This window comes from Gossypium hirsutum, chromosome A10, assembly GCF_007990345.1.
Source record: "Gossypium hirsutum isolate 1008001.06 chromosome A10, Gossypium_hirsutum_v2.1, whole genome shotgun sequence".
NCBI lineage: Eukaryota > Viridiplantae > Streptophyta > Magnoliopsida > Malvales > Malvaceae > Gossypium > Gossypium hirsutum.
Window position 1 is genome coordinate 6,236,714 of NC_053433.1, and position 21,338 is coordinate 6,258,051.

The following is a 21,338-nucleotide window of genomic DNA, read 5'->3' on the forward strand; positions in this document are numbered from 1 at the left end:
TTTTATGATCCAATCATGAATTTATATTTAACTTTATAAAATGTATACAAGAGGGGTGAATATTGTTGAAGACGACAATATGGTTATGGGGGAAAGCAATCTTCATAAAGTATGGGGACTATTTTTAACAAATGAAAAATATAGAAAAATTATATTAAAAGGAATGAAGAAGGAAGGAAAACAGAGAGAGAAGTAGAAGAGAATAAAAAATACAGAGAAAAAAAGGTTAAAAAAATATAAAAATAAATAAAAATTAAATTGCTCAAAACGAAAAAAATATAGGCACCAATTATATAATTTAACCTAAAATTTTTGTTTGAAATAATGATTTAATGTGCCACGTTAGCTTACTGTTACGCCGTTAAAGGTAATTAATAACTAAGTGATTAAAATGTTACAATACAATAATGTAAGTAACTAAAACGTAATATTTTAAACATGAATAACTAAAATGTAACCCGAAGCAAACAAAAGTAACTTTTTCTAATACACTTGAATTATACTTGCTTAAATTATTAACAATTATAATCACTTTTTAATCTTATTTTGAGAATTTAAAAATTCACTTTTTTTATGTAAAAAGATAAATTATATAAATAAATCTCTTTAAATTTCGGTATAAAAATACATGAGAGTTTAATATTTATCCGGAACTTAAAAACAATCAAAATAGAAGAATTTCAACCTTATTAATTATTTTATATTTAAATTGGCACATCAACATAATTAACAAAATTAACAGAGTTATTAAATGAATCTGAATCTTTAAATAAAAAATATATAGAGACTAAATCCTTAAAATTAAAACGTAATTACCCATAATTAAAAGAAAAAAAAACTTAGTTCCCATAGCTTATAACATTTCCCCCAATGCATGTAATGCTCTTTAAGTTGCCTATTAAATATAAACTTTAAATGTTATTTAATTAAATAAAAGTTTATCCGCGAATTAACTTTATTATAGTCTTTTATTTATTTCATTTTATAAATTAAAGTTGATTAGATCCATAGTTCATAAACCCTGATGATTGTCGATTCGTTAAGCATCCTTTTATTCAAATAATAATAGCTCATTATATTTTTCACATGGGTCCTTAAACTATTTTTATCATATCAGTCCTTAAAATTTGACAACCATTACCTACAACTCACACCATTAACTTTTTTTTTTGTCAAAATCAACTGATCTTGTAAAGACAAGTGTATTAATACTTTTTAATATATCAATTAATTTAATTAAATAATATTCCTTTAATATATTAAAATTTTATCAATTTTTTAACTGTTCATTAATCATATGTTTCAAAAATCATCAGCATTTTCCTATATATTTTGTAAATAATAAATGTTAGCTCGAGTTTATTCTTATTTTATTCTTTTTAACAGTAAAAGGATTAATTTTACTTAAGTCCCTATAATAAAAAAACCTCTAAAGTACATTCATCTTTTTTTTTCCTCATCCATCCGCTCAGTTTTCTTCTTTTATCATTGTTTACATTTTTAAAATTTTCACAATTTTATTTTATATTTTTTCATCCATCCTTGTTGTTTTTCTTAGTTCTCATACTGAAAAAGTACATTCAATCAACTCCTTTGATCGTAATTTTAACAGCTAATAGTTAAAATTTAATGATTTTATTTTTGGATTATGTTTTTCACGTGGCACACTACTATTGTACCACATGGCAAAATGGATAGTTTCTTTCTAAATTTGTTAAAAATACAAAAAATATTAAAAAATTAATAAACACCATAAAAATTAGTATAAATCCAAAAACTACAGAAAATAATAATTAATAATTAAATATGAAAAATTATAAAAATTCCATAAAAAGTATAAAAATTTAAAAAAGTTATAAATAATTATAAAATAATAAAAATTACAAGAAATATAAAATACATTAAAAAATGAAAATTATAAAAAAAAAGTTCCCAACAAAACATAAAATAAAATTTTTATTCAATTTAATAAAAATTAAGTCTAGCAATTGCCAATTTGTCGGAATCACCACTCACTGTACTACGAGCATGGGAAATAAACCAAGTTTTTTAATTCATCTAAACTTTTTTTTAATGTCCAAGTGGTGAACAAAGCGGCCTATTTTTTTTTTGGAACTTTTTAGGTCATATATAATTTTCTATATTTCTTTATTGTTTTTTGTAATTTTCTATAATTTTTATTTTAATTTATATAATATTCTTAATATAAATTTTATTTTATTTTTTGTTGGGAAAATGAAAAAATAATCATATTTTTATTTTTTTGGTAATTTTTTATATTTCTCTATTGTTTGTAATTTTAGCAAGTCTATAATTATCGTTATTAATTTTATAATCTTTTTAAATAGTTTTACAATCTTTTTAATAGTTTTGATGTAATTTCTACAGTTATTTATTAATTTTAATTTTCAATATTTTCAATAATTTTAAAAGTTTCTATTTTTATTAGTTTTTATGATTTTTTATATTTTAAACAGATTTAAAAAGAGAATATCAATTTTCTTTTCACACTACTATAATTCCAACATTACAAACATTAGGAAAAATATTTTTTTTTCGAAAATGAAACTATGCATTCCATAGGGATAGTAGAATTTTTTTTTTGAAAAAAAAAGGGTAACACATATACTACAAAATGTGAAAATAACCTATCGAATTTTTCTATTCGATTTTCCAACGGCAATGGTATGATCCTAATACTTCTCGAAGCAGGTTATAATTCAAGGCAGCCACATTCCCACGTAGTGGTGCATCGCAATCACACATCATTTCTTTATCAATTTTGAGTCCTGTTTGTTGGTTTATTTGTTTTTTTATAATTAAAGGAAAATGAAATTATTCGACATTAAACTCAAGCTTTTATATCTACAAAGATTATCGGCCCATTTGTTTGCATTTTATATGCAAAAAGTTATTTCAATGTAAGTAAATTTATTAATGTAAATTACCAATACTGTGCACCAAATGATGGTGACCAAATGGTATGATATCTCACATTTGGACCATAAAAGTTGAGATTATAAGACGCTGATGGTTGGGTTGGCCCTTTCGATCACAACTTTCATCTTCTTTCCCGAAGGAGTAAACATCCAACTATACACCTATGTTAAACTGGTTTACCCATTTTAACCAGTTTAATGTTTCTATATTTTTTTCCCTATTAAAAAAATGATAATGACAATTTCACAAAGAAGCTTATCTAGCTGGCTTCCATATACAAGCTGTCTTTATCATATTTGTACCTGTAAAGTACATGGACTGGATCATCATCATCTTCAGTCTCTCCTAGGCAGCTCCCAAATTAGCTTATACAGTTTGTTGGATATTTCCTCATTTGTGATCCCTTTAACCTCTCCACATCTCCGTCCTTCGATCAAAAAATGTGTCTAGTCTCTTGAATTCTGCATGAGCTCGAACCACTGCCAACAGAAAGAGAAACCGAATTTTACTCATGCTAATCAAATAAATGAAATAAGACATACATGCAAATAATCACCTAGAGCCAAATTACCTGTCTTAATAAATCAGCTAGGGTCTTTGGAAGTGCTTCGATATTCCCCAATACGACGTAGTATGGGAAGGGAAAAGAATCTAGATATTTCGAAACTGAGATTTTAAATTGATTGTTGTTGTCCTGACTAGTTATTACCTCCTGTAGACAAAACAAAGATATATCAAAAGAAATCAAATCTTATATCTTCAGAGGCAATCTGATACAAGGCGTCAACAAACCTGAAGATCCATGATTGATTCCTGCAGGCTATCAAGAATAAGGAAAGCAACCATTCGCTTACTACTTAAGACATCCCTAACACAGCGCTTCAAGTTCTCCTGCATACATAGTGCATAAACACAAAAAAGTAAATAAAACCATTTTAATCAATTCGGATTGGACAAAACTATCAGCGCATGATTCCGTTCTCGTTTTTATTTTCAGCAAGCACCTTCTCATGTAGCCGGCCATCCCCAATAATTAGAACAAGTTGCTGTAGAGGGTTTTGTCCAGAAGGAAGTCTTGCATTTGTAACTGCAGCATCCAACTTCTTATTTGAAAACCTCAACAGATCAACAACTGGTTCATCCGTGATAGTATTCTCTTGTTTGAATGTCAGACTAGAAATCATCTGTCCCAGAAAATTATTTACTAAACAATCAGTCATGTTGAAGATGAATAAACCTCTGCTAGATCCAGAAGAGGAAAAAAATTATAAGAAAAGCATGTTCTCAGAAGCTTCAGAGTTCAGTGAGCAGTTAGACACACATATAGTCTAAATGAAAGACACAGCAATAAGGCAAATAATCTCATTCTCTTTCAAGAAGGATAATTGAGAGTACTAACCTTAACACCTGATTCACCAGTGAAGGGCTGATCAAAATCATGCAACAACCTTATGTTTCCTTTCTTCCCGAAGCTGGCAACAGCCAAATTTCCAACTTCCAATTGAGACATGGCACGACAAACAGTCACTAAAGCTTTGACAGCAACCTCACTACAACCACTTTCTGCCATACTATGAGAGTCATCAACTGCAATAATAACTTGGTAATCTCGCTTATTTGGCTTGGTTCGCCTTAGCCATATTTTATCTTTCTGGTAGTGACTAGCTATGTATGGAATGACCTATAATTTCCGAACACGTAGAAAAATAAGGTTTTGCAATAACCAAAAAAAAAAAAAAAAAAAAAAAACAAGAAGGCAGGTATACACTCAATGTATCATACACACTACCTTCTTCATTTTAATCCTTTTGCCAGTCTTATAATCCCCTTGGAGTTTGCTGGCAAGAGTGGGTTCCATAACAAGACGTAGCTGTTCAGCCAACTCATGGGATAGTCTTGTTGTAAGCAGCTCATATCTTTTCCAAAGAGTAGTTGCATTATTTTTTACATCACCTGCAGCTTCTTCAAGGTCCTGGACTTGCCCCATTTCCTCTTCACCTATTGAAAGTCTGTTGAGTTGATATACATCCTCACTCAAGTAGGACTTCTTTACAGAGATCAAGCCCTCTGAAATGTTTCTTTGATCACCATCATCATGACTAGAGTCTCCAGGGGATAGATGATTTGCTTGCTCCTCTAACTCAGAAATCTGAACCTGTTCCTTCTCCCTATTTTTAATGGAGGAAGAGTGCTTAATAGGATGCTCTTCAGGATTTTTCTCATCTATTTCCATATCAATGATACCATCTTCCTTTTCCGAAACAGTATTTTCATCAGGCTTCTTGACATCGACATCGACATCAGCATCCATCTGCTCAGCTGTAGCAGGTCCCAGTGCCTGAGCCGTTCCTTTTTCAAATTCAGAGACATAACCATACTCGTTAGCATTCTCATCCTCAATTTCTTCCTGTGACTCCTCATTATCATCCTGAAGATCAACAGAGATGTTGACTCTTTCTTTCCACTCCTGAAGGGCATCTCCAACATTTCTGTAAGGGTTTGATTGTTTTTTCTGAAATGGAATATCATCTGGGTGAGGAAACTCTGATTTTGGATGATGATCACCAAACTTCCCACTATCTGATGAGTCAGCAACCATGATATTCAAGTCGGACTTGTTAGTGGAAGGAAGATTTCTCTGAGCGATGTCATTGCAGACATCACTGCTATTAGCCCAGTTTGCTTCGGATGCAACATTACTCACATCCAATGCCTCACTGTTTGGCTGAGTCGCAGCTCCCCCATCAGGAACAGGATCACTATTGAGATCAGAAATTTCCGATTCAGAAACATTTTTCTTTGCAGCCATTTGGTTCATCTCAGGATCCTCCTGATCGCCACCAAGATCATCCTTCTCAAAAGTAGCATCCACCATATCATCCTTTTCAGCAGCTCCATCATGTCTTTCACTCTCCATCTCTTCATTAGTTTCTTCAACAGGATTTGAGTTACCTTCATCAGTGCCATCTTTAGCAGATTCTTCTTCCTCGTCAGCACCATCATCTTCCTTAACATCAGTTTCATCCATGTTGATATCTTCACTAGAATTTTGATTCAGCTCATCAAGTTCCAATCCAGTTGGATCAGTAAATGCCTCTTCTTTGTTTAAGTTCATGTCTTCAATGTTCTCATTCTCGTCGATATCAGCCTGATTTTCACTCTCACCAGTTTCCTTCTCAAGTTCATTCACTTTATTTTCTTCACGTTCATCAGCATTACCAGCAGAATCTTCCTTGCCTCTGAACTCCCTACTGCTCATGTCACTGTTCCTAACTGAAGGCCCAGATTCATACTTTTCATTGTTATTTGGATTCTCATCATCATCCTTGTCCTGAAGCTTCTCATCAACCACTTCACTCTTTTCTCCAGTTTCCCCCATAGCAGACTCCAATTGCTGATCCTCAGTATCTTCGTCATTATCCTCCCCAGAGTCATCCTCACTGACACTAAATGTATCAGCAGCAAAATCCTGCTCCATCTCAATTCCTTTTTCATTCTTACTTGGAACATCATTTGAGGCATCTTGTTCTTCGCTTGGCTGCAGCAGCATGGAGTGAAAGTTCAATATAATTTCTCACAATTAAATGTTAGGAATGAATAAGGAAACTCCAATTTAATACAGTAACATACCTTTTCAGATGCGCCAAGTAGCTGATCTTCATCATTTATCTGGTCGCTGACATCATTTACCCCAGCACCTTCCCCCATACCTGTCCCACTGGCATCTCTAGTCATATCATGACTGGTATCATCTTCCTGGTCTTTCGGTGAAACACCAAATCCTTTGGCAAACAATTCAGCTAATATATTTGCAAGTCCATGAGTAACTACAGAAACCTGAACAGAAGAACAAAAATCAAGTCCTAGAAATATCCAGCTGGGGAACCTTTTGCTGCTTTTTCTAATAGCTAAAAGATTGTACAAAAGAATACATTAAATTCTATAAACAGAATTGCATAAAAGTTTTGATGGCAAAACTACCAATCCAATTTCCTACACATTTTATTAGGAGATATACAAAAACAGAATGCATAAAAGATTAGATGGGATGAAAATATAGTAACTGTGATAGCTCAATCGCTCTAGTTAAATACTTTCAACATACAAGTTATGCCTCATTTCAATGTGGACAGACAGGAAAAGCAAGTTACATAAAATAAATCGTAAGGACTCATGATGAACCAACTTACCGTTTTATGCATAACTAAGAAGTCTTCAAGGAAACTATCACTAAAGCTTGATATTAAGTCCAGCAAGGCATGTATGCACTTTAAGTTTGTTCCACAATGCACAGAGAGACTGAAAATATTCTTGCCAGAATGACTTATCAGATATTCCTGCCACAGACAGAACTAAATCAGAAGGCAAAAACCAAACATATTGTTAGGAGTCACTTAGAAACACAAATAACGAACTTACTGCAAACTGGATTGTTTCAAGAACCTTATTACATAGTTCATCCACTCTCAAATTTACAGATTTAAATAGGAACTCCCATGCTGTTATACTCGCTGATTGAGCTTCAGGTTTAGATACATGGTTATCCAGTGAACCTAACTTTTGCAACACGTCCATAACATGAGTAATTGTTCTTTTGAAGGCATCACCAAACTGAGCCTCAAGTTCAGGACACTTTTCACAAGGACCAGCTAGCTCATGAAGATTTTTGCATTCATTATCCTTCTCAAAGGCTACCCTAAACCATTCAGCGATCAACTTCCCCTGCAAAAGGAACACTTGATTCACTAAAGCTCCCTCTAAACACACCAGCCATGCACAGAATACATTCAACTATTTCGAGACTCTATAATTGACACATGTATACTTCTAGAAATAGAAGATACCTTATTGAATCTTTCACCAAAATGACTGAGCACAGACTCTACAATTGAATTTTTTTCAAAATCTCCCTTGACAGAAACAGAAAGCTTCTGCTCAAACTCCTGAAGCACTTGGAAGTTATGAAGCACCAATTGTTCCATCTGCTCCGAAATCACATAAGGATGAATGGTACCAGCCAAAGTGACTATAGATCCATCACAACCAACAAAATAGTTGTCCAATAATTCCTGTGACAGAATTCTAATTAGTAACAACATCCTTGTGAAAAGGCCAATACTGCTTAGAAGCAAGTTTTTGCACCTTAGATTTCTTTAAAGTTGGGATAAATTCTTCAATGACACCAAGGATCCTATTTGCTACAGCTTTGACATTTTGACAAGAGTTCAAATGGGTAGATTCTACAGTTCTGAGCAACAGAGACTCTTCAATCAACATTGCGTCCAGATTATCAAACAGTTGCTGCAATATTACCAACATAAGACTTAGCAGAAGCTTTACAGAAAATAGAACAAGCAAAAACAAAACATATACCTTCTGTTGCCACAAGCTGTTAAAGGTGGCATGTTGACTTTTAGCAAATACACAACATCCATTTGCTTTTCCAAAAGAATCCGTGCAACGCGAAAATGAACTTTCCAGAGCAGTGGCATATTTGTGCAAGGTGTTTAATTGTCTCGCAAAATCATAGGCAGCTTCTCTTTGCATTTGTAGTATAGTTAAAAGATGGCTAAGATAAGAAACTGACCGGCTAACCTGCATAAATTATTAAAACAAATAAAATTTTATCGTAAGCTGTTTTTAATCCCCCTTTTCTTCATTGCCTAAAGCTTAACCTTCCAGGCAAGAAGGCAATAATTAAAATGGCTGCACAATTGCAGCAAATGAAGCAGATAAATAAGATGTGATTTATCCTTAATATTCAAAAGTAGAGGTATAAACAAGCATGCAAAGAACCAGGTTTCTACCGAGCGGCATTGATAGCCACAAATTCTACCTGTTCAGATGTAAAATCTTGATGATGTTTCAGGCGAATCTGTTGAAGAACCTGCACTGCAGCCAAGCTTTTGAAGTAAAACTCATTAACTGTTTTCCATTCAGAATCCAGATTTTCCTTCGGCAAACATTTTTCCACATTAGAAGCAACATCAGCAACTCCATTAGGTAGCCTAGTTCGTGCCATCAACAAATGCTTTGCATCATATGAGGGCTGAAGGAATAACCAGCTTGAAGGATTTGATATCTACCAAATGCCAGTACAACCAATTTAGGATGAATCATGAAATTTAAACAACAATGCACAAAAACTACAAAAGTAAAATCAGGCATCAGTTACCTCCATAATTTCAAACTTGTGTCTATGTAGCCCAGTGCTTTCTAACAGCTTTAGAAGTTCAGACAACGCCCTCTTCTTCCCTTGACTTCTGTTAACATCCATCCAAAGGTCACCACAATCCATAGTCGTTCTACCTATTTTTTCAAGTGTGTGCCACAAATCATTCCACTCATCCTGGAAAGATAAACATGCAATTTGGGTGAAGGAGAACTGCCTTGTGACACCTGCAATGTCTTCAAAAATTAATTTCTTAAGAATTTCATCTGATAATGTCTCCTGAACATTTTATTTAAATGAAACTGTAAAGGAAAGAAGTAGGAGCAAAAAGAAGAAAACCTTCAGAATTGATAAAATGTAATTCAGTTATCTTCTCAAGGTGCAAGTTTTGAAGGGTGTCATTTACTTTCTTGCCCCAGTTGGTATACCACAGAGACCTAGATCAGAGAAATGACCTCAATGTTAAGGAAGTTTTCTTGATGAAGAAATAGATGAATACAAAGAGCCAAAATGGAAAACTGTAAAAGCAATTGAACCTGTATTCATCACTAAACTGTGTCAGATTTAAAACAGAATTTAACATCCTAAAGCTCTCAGAGGTATCGTTGAGTAGCTTTGGGCTTTGCATTGAAACAATTTTCAATCCTTTCTGTCCTGCCTCTTCATTAAGAATAAGCATAATAGGGTGCTGCAACATATCCTGTCCAACACATTAAAAGCAACTGAAAATGTTTCTCCAAAAATAGTTATATAAGCCTGAACCAAGAACACTGAATGAAAATCCTCTATAACTGCCAAGGGGTTGCAACTTACACTGTACTTCTGTATTAGTTTCTGGATCTTCTGCCGAGGCTTTCTCAAGTGATCAAAGGACAACTGATTCTCAAAACGATCCCACCGACACAACTTCAGAAGGTCTTTCAGTTCAGTCTCTATTCTTTTTCTATTAGCTTCTATCAACTCCATTACACTGAGGAAGGTACAGATATGATAAGCAACAAAACAAGTATACAAATTCTCAGACCAGGGCTTGGGTATTATGGATGGCAATAGTAGAAAGTAACTCACAGCGGTAAAAACTGCACGTAGAATCCAAATATGTTGTACAAAATTTTGATATTTTCCTCTTGCCAAGGGCTGCATTAAAGTTTTGAAACAAAATGCTTACAATGAGAACATATCAGAGAAAATTGAAAAGCTAAAATTGCAACATGGCCTGATTATGATGAAAATGCCAAGCCACTAAAAGAAGCAAAATAAGGAAATTATATGCAGTGTAAATATAAATAATCCTCCAAAAAATTGTTATAAATAGTAACTAATATGAAATGTATCATAACAGATGCAAAAACAGTAAAGGTGTCCAGTCTCCAGCATGACTGACCTTGAATATATTCCAAGACTTCTACCACTAATTATTTGTCCCAGGAATGCAAAAAGAAGTTGAAGGCGCTTCCTGAATTCACCTATGCTTGATGTTTGAATGAACTCCTCCAAACTGCAAATGTTATTTGTGTTAGACACCAGCTCTTGCAAAATGAAAATTTACAAATAATAGAAGTCAAAACATGCCTTGCAAGTGTAGACTGATCATGTCCGGCAGAATCAGAGGAATGCCTTGGATGAAGAACAGAGTAAAGCGGAAACCATAACTGCAATGAAAATAGTCACAAACAAATATTAAATAAAAATCTTTAAAAAATTTAGTGATTTAAAAATAAAAAGATTTCTGAAGTTTTACTTTTTTAGTTTTTCCCATTTTTTCTGAATTTATCACATATAAGAAAATATTTTGTGCAGTGTGGCGCTTTCTCAACATCCCATGTCAGCTTTTTTGTAACATGCAAATGGTTGGCCCATCGAATATGAAAATTTGCAACTTTAGGGGGCCAACCTAAACAAAAAAAAAAAAATTTGCGGACTAAGTCAACCTTTAACCCAAAATTATGTTGTGAAAACGGGATTCAGCTAAAAGATAAAACAGCTTCTTAAATATGGCCAATTAGTATGAATATAACGCTAATGAGTTTAAATATCCTTCAATGTTCTGAGCATAATAAATAATGCATCAGATTATACACTATAGGAATAATTGGCTTCAACTTCATGAGGGAATGATCAAAGCATCCAGAAGAACGGACACCGGATTTTCTTTTTTTTCTGTTTTTTTTTTTTTTGGGTGCCGGGGGGGGGGGAGAAGAGAACAAAGAGGGAGGGAAGGGGGTCTACAAGAGCGAGTGTGACTGCACATATGTGTATATGTGCACATCTGTAAACATCTAGCTGAATATCTCAATTTTTTTTCTCATTCAAATTTATTTGTAGTCCACACATCAAAAATATATACAATTCATACCTTCGCAGCATTTACATCACATTGGTCGTGAACCTCATCAAGCAACACAGGCCAACAGTCAAACTCCATTTTTTGCCACGAGCACACCAAAGAAATAAGGGGTTCAAGTTGTTCTACCAAGTTAAAAACAACAGAAAATGGATAAATAAATCACAAATCCAAGAAATGATTTCTAAGACTTAGCGCATTAAATACATACCAGAGAGAGAAAATTTTGATCCATTTTCCAGTAAAATCCGGGTCCTGTTAAGCAGAAACTGCAATCCTGATAAAGCCTTCGCAAACAAGATGAATTCAGCCATCAAAAGGAGATACTAAGGTCTTCAAGCAACATGTCTATCACATTTATATACATTTCCCTCCACCAACCCCCCCACTCACCCCACCACTTTATTTTCATAATAAATGCCACAAACATGCAACTGGGAACACATTTAAAAGATCCAAGAAAGCTTTTTAACAAGGCTGGGTGGGGGATATGAAAACCTTCTTTTCACCTTCGGACAAAATCATAAGTATTTTACTGCAAGCTTAACCTTTACATAAAAAATAAACAACCAGCACAAATAGCTCAACACGCAGCATTGTTATTTCTCCTACCTTAGCTAAAGGGGTGCACAGTGGAATAGCCAATAGCATTTCAATCACATCCAGGACTTTTTGTAGACCAGGGTGATCTTCCCATTCACTTAAAAGAGTGAGAACTCGCTTCTTAAGAGTAATGAGTAACTCCACCATTTCGGCCATTATGTTAGTATTTGAATCCTATGCGAAGGGAAAAGGAAACAAAATAAATACAGTTGAAAATGCTTTGAGCTGGAAATAGGAATACAGAACTGATGTCATAATAGTAAGATGCACTGGTTTATAAAACCTTGTAAAAATTATATTTGCAAGCAGCTTTATGAGATGAAGGAAACTTCTCTTCATACTCCCACCAGAGTCGAAGTAGATGCTCCGGCACAAGTTTGGCATCCAAAGTGGAAGAAAATAGACCTCCAAAACCTGCAAATAAGAAGCAAGATAAGGTTAGCGTTTCTCCAAACAACAAAAAACAAAATATTAACTATAAACCACACCTTTGATCATTCCAACTCCCAAAGTGTAAGAGCCACTGAAGGAATGCAATCTGTCCACATCAGTGATTTGAAAAGATCCAGGCTGGACAGAAGAAAATAGAGGTACATGGCAAAAAGTTCACATGAGAAAACTCAAAAATCAACATAAAGTCAAAAACGCACTAATACAAGGAGAAGAAAGATAATCATGATGGACATCCATCTTATGGGAGTAAAAAATTAGAATTACAACTACAAGATTATACATAGATCAAACTTTTAAGAGGAATGAAAAGAAACCAAAGTAATAGCTTATGGGGAGAGGGGAGCAGAGAGAACACTTTCTACATAACAAAATTAACAACATTTTTTCCATAACTCTTAAAGGAGTTAATGCAATTTGGAACATTGAATATGAACTAAAAAGTCATTTCCGACATTCTATTAATGTATTTCAGTACACTCTCAGGAGAACTTACAGTGAGGACAAGATTGCTGGAACCAAACAATTGATTGTGTATATGGATCATGTTAATCAGAATAGATTCTTCCATTAGGCTCCATTCATCCTGTAAATTTTCATTTCTCTCTCCCTCTTCCATCTGAATCAACAGGCCATTAACATTATTATAAGATAAAAGATGAAGGGGAAAAAAACAAATAGATGGTCATAACAGCATAGGAGCCTTACTATTTCAGTGGATTCTTCATCAGACAGCAATTGTTGCCATTCAGTGAAGTTGTCACTTGAAAGCATCTTGCCCAAAGCTGATATATCCACTTCCATCACATTTTCAATTCTAAATGCCCTAGGTCTGAACTTAAAAGATTGACCATGAAGGTCTTCTTGATTCTTCCCTTGAATTTTCATATGCATCCAAATGGTTGCAAATCCAGAGAAGATTTTGTCCAATAGCTGATTGACAATACATAATGAAGCATCAGCATGACGTCATGTACTGGTGCAAATGATCAACCAAAGGACTTACCATAAAAGATGCATCATCCATCAACTTTGAAGTAGCCACCGAATGTGCAATACGAATAAGAACGTTATTATAAAGAGCAGCTTTCAGTTGCAAAACAGATCCCTATTTCAGATATGAAACCATGTCAGGCATGATAATGGAAAAATACAATTAAAGTGTCAAAACAGGAAGCGCAAGTACTTTTTCAGTTTTGACATCACTGGAAATGGTAACCAACTTTTCCAACAAGCTCAACTCTCTTTCAGAGAATTTTGTAATACAAGGCATGTCAAGGGAAGAAAACATTGGCAGCATCCTGTCATTGACAGAAACTAACTTAGATGGGCAGCCCCTTGGGAACCTCATAAACGAGTGGATCAACTCCTGCAAGGAACTTCAAATCAGCCAAGAAAGCTAATAAACAAGACTGAGAAACAAAGCACCCAAAGAATAAACAAATGGATACATCACCGTTACTCTATCCATATTGTCCTCCTGGATTCTGTCAAGATATTTTTTCCGCAACACACTTGACAGAACAAGTGATAAGCCCAGCTTCATTTCATATACAGCCACTTGAATTGGCTGGGCTACATCAATATACTCGGAATATTCATTTGACAAATGATCAATGAAACAGCTGGCTGTCTCCTGAAAAAATCAATCAGACAATAACAAATAAGTATGGTAAAGCTACCTACTCCATTCAATGGGAATATAATCAAACTATGTCTAAAGATTTTTACCTGCCAGTTGCACACTTTGTCAACAATCTGTTGCAACTCCATGCCTTCAGTATCTTTTACCAAACTCGTAGAAGAATCAACAAGTACAAGAAACTCATCACATTCTTTTCTCAGTGCTTTGAATTTTGCAGGATCAGGGCGGAAAACAATCTGAATAAAAAACAATTCCACAAATGAATATATAGAAAAGAGCAAAATAAATATAAAAACCCGAGAAAATAAGTAAAAAAATTCAGACCTTCCTTAGCAGCTTCCTACGTTCAATTTCAAGCTTTTCTAATGCTTGGGACATCCTGCTATCAGTTTCTTTCGATGAAGACCATCCGGCCAAATAATTGCATTCTTGCCGCACCTATAAAAGAATAAGAGTTAAGCCCCAGACTAAAAAATTAATAGTTGCTCATTTCTGATAAAACTTATTTTATACGACAAGTGATTAGGAATTTTTCACCAAATTCAAAAAATATTTTGAAAACAAAGTTTCTAATGGCAGTAGCTTACAAGGGAAAAAAAAAAACTAAAAGAAATCAACAAGGAATATCAAAAGTTGAGAGTTTTAGGTATCCAGAAAGAAAAGATCATTAGGTTTGGCCTTTCGGGACATTCTTAAATGAAAATGTAGGCATCCAACCCAGGAAAAAGATAGTATTTAAAATGTTTCATTGCTTTATGATGCCTAAACTGATCAATAGACGTGTTTACACATAAATAAATCTTAATCATGATACCATAGTTCATATTTGAACATGTTATTGTGATCCAACATCACTTGTGAGAGCTAACAAGTTGAAACAGAACTAAATACCGCATAACCTTTCAAAGATAGATCAAGATACCTACCTTCATCTCAAGTTTAGAAGAAACAATCTTTTCTTCTAAATGGGACAATTTCCATGAATATTTTTTGGCAGGATCCATACTATCACATCTAAGCAAGAGTTCAAAACGTAATCCTCCAATATGCATCCAAGCAATACCAAGATCCCAGTATGATTCTATAAGAAAGGATGTCAATGTTAATCCAAAATGACTACTTTCAGAATTGAACTCGAAAGACAACAATGAATAGTCACCAGTAGATGAGCCATTAAGATATAGTCCTTTGAGCAGTGGATCAATGTGTAAAGGGATCAACGACTGCAGACATTGATGACTTGATGATGCAATAAGCAAGCTTACAAGCTCTATACTTTTTTCCTGTCAATAAAAGAAGACGGCGCTCAGAAATGGAAATTTATGATACATTTAATGAATAGGAAGTGCCTAAGAAAAAAAGTTAAAATCTGTAACATGCTTAAAATTTTTCAAAACAGCACAGAAGTTTCCCACATCTGTAACATGCCTAAGTAAATCATACCGTCACACTGTCTGAAGATGAACAGAGAATAGACTTGATGGCAGCAAACTTCTCAGCATCAAATGATTTTTTATGTGAATAAATAATCTGGAACATAATGACATCAAGATTTGAGCATTCACGTTGAGATCAAAGGAAATGAATAATAAAACAAAAGTAAGCTACCTGTTGGAAAAGAGAGCGAGCAGCAGAGAAAAGAAAGTTATATGTATCCGTCCTTGGGGAAGAAATTTGCGAGAGAACACATGAAGAAACCTTAAGCTTCATAGAAAGCACAGAAAAGTCCTTGATATCATGTGTACTTTGCCTAAAATAAAATGGAAAAAACGTGAGAACGGAAGTCAAAATAACATAATCTTCGAGATTACTTTTGAATCTAAACCTATGGAAAGTAAGCTGATAGTAATTTGCTGATAAATGGAATCCTACTTGCCAGATTAGTTTAAAAAGGAAGTTTAGCTACGCAAAATACCACAATAACAGTCAAAAACATCTAAACACAGAATATAGCCTCAAATCATAATGGAAATCATAAACAATGAGAGGACAGGAGCAAACAGTTAAGAGAAGAGAGAATTTCCCATCCACTTTATATTTTACACTGAAATGTTGTAAGTTGAATGAAATCTCTACAACAGAATTAAATTTTCCAGGCAACATTCTATGCATATTATAAAGATTCTAAACAGGTTGAGAGTGAAATTAGTTATCTTACAATATTTTGGCAACGCTAGCTGTTCTCACAGGCTGAAAAAGTGCATTTGGTAGCGGAACATCATAACCATCAATTACTGAGAAATTCTGGAATAAGAAGCAAATCATGAATTTTGAAAGGCATCCATGAAATAAAAGCACAGAGCTTTCTGATGAACATACCATGACAGGATCAGTGAACTGGCTCCACAGGAATGAATGCCACCAAAACCACATCTCTAGTATAAAACTAGAAACTTTTGCATGCACTATAATATAAGGATAGAGAGCATTAAGCTTCCTGATAAGAAAAACAGACAGATGTAGACAAAACCATACTGACCTGCATCCACTGATGTCCATGCATCAATTAACCATAACAGCTTTTGATGTGGTACAAAAGATTGCGGAGGCCTTGTTGAATAAGTCAGGGAATGTTTAATGTTAGATTCCAAAAGGCTAGACAGATCAACTAAACCCTTCTGCCATTAAGGAAGACCAGAAGTTAGGTGTGCCTCTTCATGCTCTTTAAATAAAATGGTAAAGCAGGAAAAAATTACCATTCAAGGAAAAAATGTAGTATGAAGAAAAAAGTTGTCCACTTACTCGTTGTAGGTCCCCACTATCAACAAACATGAGCAATGATAGCTCTTGAAGTAGCTCCATATCTAGGAAACAACTAGCACAGTCAACTATCGGATGTATATCCAGCCAACTGTCAAAACCAGACCTTGAACACAACATTTCAGAACCAAAATCACATGTAGTAGAGTTTGCCCCAAAAATAGCTTCACCAGTCCCATATTTGCTCAACAATTTGCATTTCTCATGTTCAAACCGTTTCAAAAGCATCTGGATACAGTAAGTTCAAATCCACAAGTGTCAGATAGTAATGCCAAATGATTAAAATAAAAAAAAAGGGCCTGAATAATAAAGAAACAAAAATAATACGTGAACAGGAAACAACCTGATACACCTCCCCCATTTGATGAAAAACATGGATTTCATCTTCATCACGTTTACCCATAATAAAGGATGACATGCAAATGCCTAAAGAAAGAAGACAAAAGAAAAATTGAGATGGATGAAGATATAAACTTTTAAGTGCTGAAGGAGCAAGACAAAACACAAATTCCACATTGACACAATATGCTGATTACACATGCAAAGTAACAGAGGACACAATTGGGCAAGTATGCCTATGTAGGGCTCACAGTCACTACAACAGCACAACTAAATTAGAGAAATAAGGATTTATGTCTGTGGTAGAATTTTTTGTAAGACTTATCAATCAGGTATGGTTTGTTTCAACTGACTAGAAAAATGAAATCACCACTGCATCTTACTAACCAAAGCCTTAAAGACTCATGACTTAGCCTATTAGATAAGATTCATAGCAAGAGTCATCAGTGAACAAGTAATTGTAGTTTGACTCCAAGAAAATGCAGAAGCTAAACCCTAAGATAAAGGGATTGCATAACTAGAATGGCTATGAAGTATCCAACATTAATGGACACCACAAACAACATAAAAATACTATCTTAAGGTACTGAAGTTCTTATTTAGAAAAGCATGATGTTAGCAGGTACAGCTTTAACAATACTAGACAACTCAAAAACCTATCTCCATGCAACAAGCAACAACAGAAGGAATATTAAAATGAAGGAAAACTCTGTGTGTGTTGAAAAGTTTTCCAACTCTACCTTCCAATGCAATGAAGCGAAGTTCAGGATCAACAGACACAACAATCTCAATAGGAATCTCGTTTGCTGCAATATCAGATAAGTCCAACAAATCACAAACCCAAGTCATGATAAAGCAAGAAAAAGAATTTCCACAAAGATACCAGCATAGGAAGCAATACCCTTCGTGCATAATTTTCCCTTTGTTGGCCAAACTAGCTCACAAAACTGTAAAAGCTGACGCTGTTGATAATACAATTTGGGAGATGGGGGCAGTATTGGGTGGCCCCCATGAACCCATAGCAGTGATCTCTCCCAATCGAATCGCAACGATAAAGGTTCAGCAAGATTCTTAGTTTCCTATGCAGCACGTTGCCAAAATAATTTACCCCTCAATTACATCAAAGGTAATAAAGTAGCAATTCTATAATTAAATAATGAAATAATAAATATGTGAAAAGTTGCAAGATGACTGTTCAGGAGGCTAACCAGCATATTCTTAACTGCAGTAGGGCAAAATTCCTTCAGCTTTTCAGCATCTTTTAATAATGAACGCCCAGATACCAGCAAGCCCTCAAGCTGCCATGAGATAAGAGCTTCCCAAAACAGTATATGATCTTCAAGGAGATTGGTGTAAAAATCATATAACAAATCAAAAGAAGTAGACCCAACAAGCATTCTTAAGACTTCCTCCTCCAAACTGCGAAGAGCTTCCAGAAAAGGTATGAAACAATGTGACTCATCTGTGTATTTATGCCTACTTTCAGCATTCCATTGTTGATAACTAAGTCTGAGTAGGCCCACACAGCGAACAGCGTCATACAGGAGCTTACTTGATGAATTTGACAAATGGTCTGATGAAGTTAAATTAAATAATTCCAGAGAAAGCATAGCGGTTGGATGCAAGTTCGTATTTACTTGATTAAGTAATATAAGCTCTTGACGACAGTGAATTATATAGGTCCAAATCGGATGCCTCCTTTCCTGTTCAAGTGAAGTTAAAAAAGATTCGAAAAACTGACCATATGGCTCCAATTGAAAACTAAACCAGCTAAACCACTGAAGATACAGCTGAAAATCATCTTCTGTTGCCTGTTCAATTACCCAGTTTGCAGCGAACAACATCATCTTATCTACAACATTTAAGTTAAATTCCTTTTTGTCATCAGAATCTGAAGTCAATCTTTTAGAAACATGAGGATAGAGAATCCTATGTAACATCTTAGAGTTCAATAGATATGTTTGCTTGCATCCAAACCTATGTAACATGTCCTCAACAGGACAGATACCAATTGCAAGTTCATGTGATGCATAGTGTGCTCCCAAGAACTCCAAATATGAGCAATTCTGCTTGACCAAGGCCCCTTTTGAATACCATGTAAAATCTCTCAAAGTTAACGGTATTGGCCACCCTCCAGGTAAACAAAGAGAAGACTCCAGTGATGAATTGGATGCATGCAATTCAGTCACCGACAAATAAGCATTCTTCGCATGATTGACAATGTTAATCCCTTCAGCCTCGCCAAAAGATGAAAGATAGGTATGCTCCCAACTTATTTGGAGGCTCCATAGCACCTGATTACCATTCATGAGAAGGTGCTGAAATAATTGAACCCACCGTGCAAGCTCAAGATAAGTGATGCGTACATTAAGACATAAACCTTCAATCCTAGCATAGGCATGTGCTTTCGCCATTGAGTCAACTAACTTAACGCCAGGAATGCCTGCAAGAACAAGAAATCTCTGCACATCTTTCATTTCTAGCTCCTCAGAATTATATCCACTTCCTTCCTCAAAAATCCAATACGGATCCATCATGAATATTTCAACACCTCTGTTTCGCATCGCTCGAGATACTTCACCGAAGCTTGGGTTTACGGTGAGAAACATCCGAAAATTAGAGTGTGGGCGGAGAACAACAGGTTTTCCATCAACAAACCCACACTCATTTACAGTAATTGTTCCATCTGGTTCCACCAAAGAGTTTATTCTATCAAGAACCTGACAGAAAAAACCCAGAAAACCTATTAGTTAATGAACAAGACAGTAACAAAAATATTACAAGATTTTAGATCATATGACAAAATCTGCATACCGTAGGATTACAAAGATTTGCATTCTCAAGAACAATCCATTCTCCATTCTCTATAGCCTTTATCAATAATCCTGTAACCCATTCAAACTTAACAGAAGACGGCCTTTTCATGTGCTCTTGCAATTTCAATATGGTTTTCATGGTTCTTTCCAGATCCTCTCTTGCCCATGAAATAGGCAAAACATTTTTTTCTAAATCGGACTTCAGCTGTTCAATAATTTCAATCAATGAAGAAAGAGACTTGTAAAAGCCATCCGAAACCTCAGAGCACAAAAAAGAACTTGGCACCAAGTCAGAATTAACATCAGAAAAAAAAGCAAGCCATCTGGCAATTAAATCCTTTCTGTCATGTAAGAATGTCTTCATGGAGGTCTCCAATAACATACTGCTATACTCATTAACAAAACGACCAACTTGAGCAACAACCAAGCGAAAATCACGAAGGGCATTATATTGCTCAAAACATCCAAGCAGTTCAGAAATGTCAGTTGCTGATGACAGATTTAATTCATGTAGTACATTGCCAGTAAGCTCAGCCAGCAACCTTATCAATGAAGTTTTTCCAGATGATGGTGGGCCAATCAAGATACACAACCATCCTCGCTGTACACAATGTGCAGCAGCTTCTAAATTGCAACGAACACTGGGCAGAACTTTCAGCTGACTAGAATTACTCAATGGCTGTGAAAATTTTCTTTTAATAGCAGCACTCCCAACAATCAAGTAATCAGGATTTAGCTGCACTCTTGGGAAAGGATTTATAGATGGTTTAACCCCAAAAACCTGTTCATACAGCTGCATAACTTGTCTGCGATCAGCTGCAGTACGCATTCTTTGAACATAGATAAGATTGATGAAGCTACCAACTGGTGTACCTAATATTATTTATCATGAGACCTCAGTAAGCGCTTTTTTGTTAAAAACAAAACCCCTCAGTAAACACCAGTTGAAAATTAGCTATTAAAAGAAAACATAATACAAATTACACCTTGTAGGATCTGGCATGACCGAAGCACGTCACGCAGATTAAACTCCCAAGGTGATCCATTCTGAGCAAACTTGTGATGCAACATGGTATCCTCATGTAACCGTTTATTAAATGAGATCAAATTTGAAAGTACCGGGCATGGAATTGATGGATAAAGTGAGCTGCAGATGAAAAGGTAGTCCTCCTCAACTAACTCATCAATATATACCTGAAATGGCAGAATGTTACATGGTCAGATCATCATTCATCAACCAGGTATTCTTAAGTGTACTTTAGGATCAGT

At 34.8% G+C, this 21,338-nt stretch overlaps 1 protein-coding gene across 4 annotated transcripts in view; it reads right to left on the reverse strand.

The window, feature by feature from the left end:
* Positions 1–2,914: 2,914 nt before the first annotated feature.
* The window catches only part of LOC107897422 (midasin), a 33,385-nt gene continuing 14,961 nt past the window's right edge, over positions 2,915–21,338 (reverse strand). For 2 of the 4 annotated variants that reach the window (XM_041079697.1, XM_041079696.1), the window contains 46 exons: positions 21,056–21,263; positions 20,068–20,942; positions 18,462–19,973; positions 18,155–18,332; positions 17,994–18,059; positions 17,258–17,340; positions 16,897–17,142; positions 16,634–16,772; positions 16,474–16,559; positions 16,313–16,398; positions 15,763–15,904; positions 15,598–15,684; positions 15,314–15,437; positions 15,081–15,235; positions 14,479–14,592; positions 14,241–14,390; positions 13,966–14,145; positions 13,696–13,878; positions 13,516–13,617; positions 13,218–13,442; positions 13,006–13,128; positions 12,548–12,629; positions 12,343–12,473; positions 12,069–12,233; positions 11,668–11,743; positions 11,469–11,581; positions 10,685–10,764; positions 10,497–10,610; positions 10,181–10,249; positions 9,926–10,082; positions 9,649–9,812; positions 9,452–9,549; positions 9,116–9,348; positions 8,777–9,022; positions 8,314–8,535; positions 8,083–8,241; positions 7,785–8,009; positions 7,360–7,662; positions 7,131–7,277; positions 6,571–6,777; positions 4,730–6,478; positions 4,340–4,621; positions 3,945–4,124; positions 3,733–3,831; positions 3,512–3,652; positions 2,915–3,419 (listed from right to left, as the gene is read on the reverse strand). In XM_041079697.1, the coding sequence (XP_040935631.1) occupies positions 3,387–3,419; positions 3,512–3,652; positions 3,733–3,831; positions 3,945–4,124; positions 4,340–4,621; positions 4,730–6,478; positions 6,571–6,777; positions 7,131–7,277; positions 7,360–7,662; positions 7,785–8,009; positions 8,083–8,241; positions 8,314–8,535; positions 8,777–9,022; positions 9,116–9,348; positions 9,452–9,549; positions 9,649–9,812; positions 9,926–10,082; positions 10,181–10,249; positions 10,497–10,610; positions 10,685–10,764; positions 11,469–11,581; positions 11,668–11,743; positions 12,069–12,233; positions 12,343–12,473; positions 12,548–12,629; positions 13,006–13,128; positions 13,218–13,442; positions 13,516–13,617; positions 13,696–13,878; positions 13,966–14,145; positions 14,241–14,390; positions 14,479–14,592; positions 15,081–15,235; positions 15,314–15,437; positions 15,598–15,684; positions 15,763–15,904; positions 16,313–16,398; positions 16,474–16,559; positions 16,634–16,772; positions 16,897–17,142; positions 17,258–17,340; positions 17,994–18,059; positions 18,155–18,332; positions 18,462–19,973; positions 20,068–20,942; positions 21,056–21,263 (10,539 nt within the window). In that variant the 3' untranslated portion in view covers positions 2,915–3,386. The remainder of the gene's footprint in view (positions 3,420–3,511; positions 3,653–3,732; positions 3,832–3,944; positions 4,125–4,339; positions 4,622–4,729; positions 6,479–6,570; positions 6,778–7,130; positions 7,278–7,359; positions 7,663–7,784; positions 8,010–8,082; positions 8,242–8,313; positions 8,536–8,776; positions 9,023–9,115; positions 9,349–9,451; positions 9,550–9,648; positions 9,813–9,925; positions 10,083–10,180; positions 10,250–10,496; positions 10,611–10,684; positions 10,765–11,468; positions 11,582–11,667; positions 11,744–12,068; positions 12,234–12,342; positions 12,474–12,547; positions 12,630–13,005; positions 13,129–13,217; positions 13,443–13,515; positions 13,618–13,695; positions 13,879–13,965; positions 14,146–14,240; positions 14,391–14,478; positions 14,593–15,080; positions 15,236–15,313; positions 15,438–15,597; positions 15,685–15,762; positions 15,905–16,312; positions 16,399–16,473; positions 16,560–16,633; positions 16,773–16,896; positions 17,143–17,257; positions 17,341–17,993; positions 18,060–18,154; positions 18,333–18,461; positions 19,974–20,067; positions 20,943–21,055; positions 21,264–21,338) is intronic. The other 2 variants (XM_041079698.1, XM_041079699.1) reach the window with 2 other exon arrangements.